The 8,309-nt window shown below is 36.4% G+C and overlaps 1 protein-coding gene across 1 annotated transcript; it reads left to right on the top strand.

Annotated features, from left to right (window-relative positions):
• Positions 1-653: 653 nt before the first annotated feature.
• Positions 654-7,338, top strand: LOC115232505 (three-prime repair exonuclease 1). Its single transcript, XM_029802411.2, has 2 exons — positions 654-1,357; positions 5,137-7,338. Exons 1-2 carry the CDS (start codon positions 1,081-1,083, stop codon positions 5,832-5,834), a joined length of 975 nt encoding a protein of 324 aa, XP_029658271.1. The 5' UTR covers positions 654-1,080; the 3' UTR covers positions 5,835-7,338.
• The last annotated feature ends 971 nt before the right edge of the window (positions 7,339-8,309 follow it).

The raw sequence follows: 8,309 nt of genomic DNA, 5'->3' as shown, positions 1-8,309 counted from the left end.
CGGGTGAAATGTACTAAAGGTACAAAATGTGTCGAAACAATTGTTACACTTTGAATGCATGATAATGATTACACAATATCGGGTGAAATGTACTAAAGGTAAAAAATGTGTCGAAACAATTGTAATGATTTACAATAAAGATTATAGTTCATTCCATTTTCTTTTATTTGTGTTACATGGTCGATTTTTGAAAAGAATTTAGTATTTAATTTCGTGTGTGTGTATGTGTGTGAATGCGTGTATATTTATGAAATTGATAAGTTAGAAATAATTCAAGATAAAAATTTAGTTTTATTTTGATTAAAATACCAGCGACACCACGGCCGAATTTCTCACGTTTAGTGTCTCTGTCATTCACTCCATCTCCGTTTGTCGTTTTAGTTTTTTCCTCCACAGTAATCAGTGTGAAATACTTTGATTTATATGTGAGATTACATAATATAAAATACATATTATAATGATTAGTTAGTTCAACAACGTGGAGAAGAGAGAAAAATTTATGTAAGTTACATGGTCGCAATCTCTAACTTTTTGGCAATCTTTCGTCTCTTGTAGACCTTAGAGACGAAAGATCGCCAACTTTTTTTCTCTCTCTCTTCTTTCGTTAAAGAAGAGAAGCGAGACAAAAAAAAAGTCTAATATTTTGGTAGTCTTTCGAGGACTACTGACTTATATAATCAGTTATACCTAACACCGTGACCCCTTTAGTATAGCGAAAAACGAATATGAGCAGGAGAAGCTCATTGACAACCAAGGAATTAAAGAGCTCTTCATAAATTGCGTACAACAGTTATCTCCCGTATGCGTGTCTGTGTGTGCGCATTCTGTGTTACACATTTTCTGATTGTTATGAATCATGGAACGACCGCAATTGAAATTTCACAGATTATTTGATGATTCACACGCGTATATGTATATATACCTCACTTTATATAATACTGCATAACACATTTAGTATAGCTGTCAAATAATCTTTTTTTTTTTCCTTTTCTATTTCCGTCAGAATAATGTTTATTCGTTAGTTATTGAAGCTGTCGGTGTTTGTTATTTATACAAAAGCGGAAGTTCTGGGTTCAAAGCATGGCCACTCCATCGTCGTCTACATCGTCAATAACAACATCACCGTCGTCGTCTTCATCATCATCATTTTCATTCCGAAAGATCAACACGTTCGTTTTCTTCGACTTAGAAGCCACTGGACTGAACGAGACTGGAAACCGACCTAAAATCACTGAATTAGCTATGATTGCTGTAAGCCGGAGCGAACTATCGTACACCCGCCCTCGAGTATTAAACAACCTTCGCCTCTGTTTTTATCCCAACAAACTAATCGCTCCAGCTGCCTCTAAACTCACTCGTAAGTAAAAGTTTTTCTTTTTAGCCCTGTTGTTGGTGAATCTGCGCTTTGTGCTTGGCTGAGAGAAGGAGACGTACTTATATTGCACACACGCTTATCAATAAGAAACATTTACAAGCACACATGTACACAAATGTAATTTACCGTCATGTATGCTCATTGTCGTTAAAAGAAATTAAAGGGTGAATAGTTTTTTAAAGGCATTTTTCAAAGAGAGATGCGATTCTGCATTAGCCCCATATTTTATATAAGACTGTCATACTCGTGTCGACAAAAATGCTAACAGTTCTATTAATGGTCAAATGATAGAAAACAGTGCATCAAAACACCGAGAGAAACTATCGATAAATGCCAGCTATCTCGTAAATACGGTAAATTTTGCTGTAAAGACATGTACATACACAGAATTGGACACACCTCCACAGGTGTGCATGACTTTGTTGCCTCATAACTTCCAGAAAAATAGATATTCTTAAATGAAATTTTCTACAAATACGCCTTGTAGAAATTTTATCAAGTTCACACTCACATATAAGTATATATGAAATTAAATACTAAACTCTTGTTTTAGAAGTTGCCAAGAACCCACATAAGAAGCCTATCCATCAGATATCAAACGTATTTGGTGAAATTTTAGTGTGACTGTCATCGCTTCCATTTTATTTCTCTTTTTTTTTTGTTTTTGCAAAGATAATTTACTTTCACTTTTTTACGACGGTAAGCTATATGTTAACCTAACAGGTTAAATAAACATTAAGTGGGAGTACAAACACTTACAAATTACTTGACACTTTTTCGTTTCTGAGTTCACACAGAAGTATTAATGAACGAAAGTGTTCGATAATGTTCAATAATGGACTGCAAAGTGCGGATTAGATACTATAAAACATCCAGTGTCGTTCCCATTATTTCAGTTGGAGTCACTAAATATTTTATGTTAACATACTTAATGAACATAATGAAAACATAGTTAAGGACTACCCAAATGTTCACAGAAGTTAGTACAAGTTGCTTCAAATGGGAGATGCAATACCATTTGTTCTAAATAAGTTCCTTCACTACCGAACTCGACTCTTTGTGGTGGTTGTAAGGAATCTGTTGGAAATTGTAGCGAAATCTTTAAATCATACCTTCTCGTCTTAAAAATGGAATGACATATTGGATAATATAGAGCTAAAAGGCAAGATGATCAGGTTTGGAATGCTTGTGACCACAGATTTCCATGGTCCAAATAAATGCACCACCAACTTCTCATCATCATCATCATCATCGTTTAACGTCCGTTCTCCATGCTAGCATGGGTTGGACGGTTTGACCGGGGATCTGGAAAGCCAGAAGGCTGCACCAGGCTCCAGTCTTATCTGGCAATGTTTCTACAGCTTGGTGCCCTTCCTAACGCCAACCACTCTGTGAGTGTAGTGGGTGCTTTTTACGTGCCACCTGCACAGGTGCCAGGCGAGGCTGGCAACGGCCACAATCGGATTGGTGCATTTTACGTGTATATGATAATTGCAGAGTAGTTAGGAAAGTTTGATTTTGTAAATGTTCTTGAAGAATTTGGTTCTATGTACTGGGTCTATTTTATGCAGTGGCATCAACTTGGTGTGCATTCTACATGGTCATTCTGAAACTGCACTTAGTTTTCAAGGCTATTCTATTTCACCATTTCTGTATATGTTGGTTTTGAAACTTCCATGAAAAATATGTCTGGCTATAGGAAATATTACCTTGCTTATAAACAGGTGAGGCTTGGCAGCAGGAAAAGCTGGATGCCGCTCCCATTGCCAAGTCTAACTTATTTTTACAAGCTAGGTAATATTTCTCATAGCCAGACATGTTTTTCATGGAAAACTGGAAACACATCGTTTGTGTGACAGTGATGATGGTATCAAGACAAGGGTACACATAAATACACAGACACACATAAATACATATACAATGTCTCTTTCAGTTTCTCTTTGCTAAATCCACTCTCAAGGCTTTGATCAGCCCTGGGCTATGGTAGAAGACACTTGCCTACACACACACACACACACATTAGATGACGTACCCAGTAATTCCCGGGAAAGTAGGGCTTATCTATTGCCTATTCTTATTCCAGAACCAATAAAAATTTACCAGTCAAGTACTGGGTTGATATAGTAAATAATATCCTTCCCCAGAATTTCTAATCATAAGCCTTTAATAAAAATTATTATTTTTATAGTGGCATTAAAAGTAGATGACAAGAGTCATTCTTCTGTTGGATTGTTTATTTCAGCTCATGTTGGTTTTGTGCCTTAACCTTTTACAGGCAATAAAACAAAGGCCACCTTTGTACTGGGTGGCATTCATCAATTCTGTGTTACTGGGTGAGAATCTCAGAGCTCAGGCTAAGATCCTTTTTAATTGAGCTGGGACTGTATTGAGAAGAGGAGGAGGAGGAGGCAGTTTTATGCTAGACAATGCAAGATTAAAGTGTGAAAGAAAGGGCTGGAAGAGGTTTCTTGCTGCAGAAGAGATACATGCCTATTTACGTTATACAAGAATGGGTATGAGTAATGAAGAGTGGAGTTGGAAAGAGAGGTAAAGGTGGTGACATGGTATCAGTGTGAGCTCTCAAGGTACAAGAATGTAAATAGGAGTGGAGACAGAACTGGAAGTGTGAGTGTGCAGAGATTGCAAGAGTGTATGAGGAGGGTGAGGAATGGTTAGAGACAGATGGTAGAGGTGAGAGTGAATCAGTCAAAAGAAAACCCTATTACTTATATCTAAGGAAGTGAATGTTCATTAAATGTAATCTAGTCTGGCTTAATGTTTTGTGGCATCCAAACTTTACTGCTTTTCTGTTTTGTAATCTAAGTTTTAGTGTTAACTAGGCTTTCCTGCATCCAGAGACTAGTAGAAAAAGTACCACCCATTGCAATATTGGCTAGTTATGGATTAAAATAAAAGAGCAAACTTTCAATTTGCATTTACAAAACAGTTCTTACAACTATGACAAACATTCGTATGCTTCTGTAATTAAAGAACACAAATCATGAAAGATACTTAGTTAAGTACTTCATGTAATTAACTACCTGAAATTGTTATTTTACCTCATTCAATCGCTATATAAATAAAATGTTTTTTTTGTTTTGTCTGTTCATCATTTGTGCATGTGTTCACACTTTAATTCTCATACATAAGTCTCCTCGCTGTAACCCCATGTCAACCCTGTACACCCCACCTGTGTCCCCACTGTAACTCCCATACTTGTCCATGCTGTAACTCTTATGTGTCCACACTGTAACCTTACATGTCTACCCGTGGACATGTTTACAAAGTCAGAAAACAGCACAGCTCCCATGACTTTCGAAAACATTTTTTTCACATTAAGAGTTGCTGAAGCATGGAACAGACTGCCGGCATCAGTTGTTAGTTGTCGGAGCACTGCATCCTTCAAAACTTCCATGCTTCCTGAGATTCGCCAACACTACACCTGATTTTCTTCCCTCCATACACACACAAGCATGTATCTGACTCATACACTGTTCGCTTCCCAGACAGTTGTACATTACTGCATATTCTTTATACGCACTTTCTGACAAGTTGTGGTGCACCTGAGCACTTTATACAATAATTTCATTATTATATATGTACAAAACTTTATTCAGCACATGTTTAAGGCTTGTGAGCATTACTTGTTCTTTCTCTGACTGACTTGTAAAAACAAATGAAGGCCACTATATTACTGCTTTAATACTAACATTGTTAATTTCATTTTAATGATTTTTATGCTTTTGTTTTTACTTTTGCAGGTCTTTTCAATGATGCATTGCAGGACCAAAGCATCTTTGATATTAATGCCTCTCAGCTTCTCAACTGTTTCTTAACCAGACTAAAGAAACCAGTCTGTTTGGTGGCCCATGGAGGAAATGATTATGATTTCGGTCTCTTACAAGCTGAACTTCGTTATGTGCAGGCAACACTGATGTTGGATCTTCTCTGTGTTGATTCACTGAAGGCAGTGAAGGATTTGGACACCAAAAAACCGTCTATTATGACCACTCCAACTAAAAACTCAAAAACGATTCCAGTTACACCAAGAAAAGAACCAAAAAGAAATAACGATGATCCTTCCCAAACCCCCAATAACTCACAAATTCAAGGAGTTGATAAAGCAAAAACTTGGCTTTGGAAAGGTATGGGCGACAGTGTTTTTCTGACCCCAAAATCAAGCCCTGAAAAGGTCAATAATTCAGATACATACAATTCAGATGAATCATTGGTTGATGATGAACCTCGTTGTAAAAAGGACAAAATCTCATACAAACTGGGAGACATTTACAGGCGAGAAACTGGAAGCGAACCTGTAAATGCACATTCTGCTGAGTCTGATTCCATGATGTTAATGACAATTATCATTAAGCGTAAGGATGAATTTCTTCCCTGGATGGACAAATACTCTGCTCCTTTTTCTTCTATAAGGCCTTTATATGAATACAATCAAAGATAACTATTAGATTATTACATTAATAATTGAAGCCAAAATTCCTAACTTGATTCTATGAGGTGTCAAACACACTTGAAACATTGTTAAAATAAATATCTAAACTGACATCAGTGCTTCAGTATACAATTTATATCTAGCTTCTGGAGCAAGATATTGTCTATACGTGTGCTGTTTTACTCAATTGACATAAACCTCTCAGAATCACTGAAGTCTCTTTCTTCATCTGTGATGCTAATTGTGTAACTTAAGAATGACACAGACTACCGTTAAAACCAGTTTCATTCAGTGATAAACATCCCGATCATCAAACTTATTTCATCATCTTGTAAATACAGATTGTTATTAATCTATTTTTCCTCAAAAATCTGCTCTATATTTCTGTACCTCTTCCAATTTCACTTTCATTATTCCATGCAAGCTTCTACTGTCACAAATTCCCAGAATGTAAATCTACCATCCATTGACGACTGCTGAGTTAGCCCTTTCATTCACAAGATTTCAAAGTCAAAATATATTGGTACTATATATTTTTTTAATTTGGAATTTGAGATGACATTGTTTTTGTTATTGAGTGATATTCAGACCAGAACAGTTCTAAAATACTTCATGCCTAAATTTATCCATATCTATCAACAATATTTATGGAACAGATTTCCTTTATTAGCATAGTATCATTATTTGTTGTGATTGCAATGGATATTTAGGATATTGAATATCATCTATTTGGTATATCTTCTCTTATCCTGAAAACCAGTGCTGTACCATCAAATATTTAATTTATCTAGATATGTTAGCACTGGCAACCCATGCAGTTTACATAATAGGTTTCAGAAAAATTAGTTCTCAGTTGAATCTTAACTGAAAACATGACAACATATTTTTCTATATCTTCATGTGATATACAGTATGCTAACATGAGACACTTCTGGTTAGTTCTGCTGAATCTCCCACTATGGCACATGGTAATTCTCTCTCTCAATATGATATGAGTGCTTGATGCTTGTTCTACAATATAATTTTCAGTTATTACTAAATTTTAAAATGGAATTTTTTTATCTATGACTAAAATTTCAATCAGATTCTGCAAAAATTCTTTATTTAATCAAACTTCAATTCTCAAACAAAAAACATAATTTTGCTTGAATCGCCTCCACCAGTTTAACAGCAATTTTTATAACAATCAATAAAAATAGCCGGGGAAACTGTTCTCTAAACTAATTTGTCTTATCAACAGGGAAAGAATGATTAGGAACATGAATTATCTTTGGTGGTGATTTTTTTTTACATTAGGAGATTCTTTTGATTCAGTGCTTTTAATTTTGATACAGTCTCAATTTAATTGACTTAAATGGAAGAATAACAGAATTTCAACATTTTGAAAAATCCATACTTTCCCTTGAGGTAGAATTTTAGAAATACATTAAAGAAGCATCATTCAGTCATCTTCATTCACCATCATCGTTATGCTGATATCAGTATCAAATATATACCTAGGCATATAACCCAGTGATATTGTTGTGTTGTTACTTTTTTCTGTAAAATAACTCAATTTATGATAGAAATTTATAAAACTTGATAAAATGGAATTTTACATAATTACTTGAAATTTCAGATATGTATGTACACACACACACACACACACACACACACACACACACATATATACATACCTCTGCTGGTGTCATGTAAAAAGCACCCAATACACTCTGCAGAGTTACTGGTATTAGGAAGGGTATCCAGGTGTAGAAATGATGCCAAAACATATAGTTGGAGCCTGGTGCAACTCTCCAGCTTGCCAGCTCCTGTCAAACTCATGCTGACATGGAAAATGGATGCAGGTGTGCTGTGTGGTAAGAAGTCTGTTATTCATCCATAGGATTCCAGGCTCAGGCCCACTGAATGGAATCTTAGACAAGTGTCTTCTATTATGGCTTAAGGTCAACCAAATCCTTGTGAGTGGATTTGGTAAGCAGGAATGGAAAGAAGCCCATCGCGTGTATATATATATATATATATATATATACCATACGAGTGAGATCGTTGCCAGAGCAACAAGCTGGCCTCCATGCCGATGGCATGTTAAAAAAAACCATTCGAGTGTGATCATTATATGCGTCACCTTACTAGCACTTGTGCTGATGGCACATGAAAAAACATTCAAGCGAGGTTGTTGCCAGTGCCGCTGGACTGGCTCCTGTGCAGGTGGTGTGTAAAAAGCACCATTTGAGCGTGGCCGTTGCCAGTACCATCTGACTGGCCTTTGTGTCGGTGGCACGTAAAAGCACCCACTACACTCTTGGAGTGGTTGGCATTAGGAAGGGCATCCAGCTGTAGAAACTCTGCCAGATCAGATTGGAGCCTGGTGCAGCCATCTGGTTCACCAGACCTCATTCAAATGGTCCAACCCATGCTAGCATGAAAAGCGGACATTAAAAGATGATGATGTGTATATCTTTGTCTGTTTGTTGCCCAGCACTG

The sequence above is a fragment of the Octopus sinensis genome, linkage group LG2 (genome assembly GCF_006345805.1).
Source record: "Octopus sinensis linkage group LG2, ASM634580v1, whole genome shotgun sequence".
NCBI classification, from domain to species: Eukaryota; Metazoa; Mollusca; class Cephalopoda; order Octopoda; family Octopodidae; genus Octopus; species Octopus sinensis.
This window is presented reverse-complemented; position numbering and strand designations above follow the sequence as displayed.

Bases quoted from the DNA above. Each gene is read 5' to 3' on its own strand.
- LOC115232505 (XM_029802411.2), top strand. From the start codon at position 1,081: ATGGCCACTCCATCGTCGTCTACATCGTCAATAACAACATCACCGTCG. The intron at 1,358-5,136 runs GTAAGTAAAAGT...TTACTTTTGCAG, and splicing joins AGCTGCCTCTAAACTCACTC to GTCTTTTCAATGATGCATTG.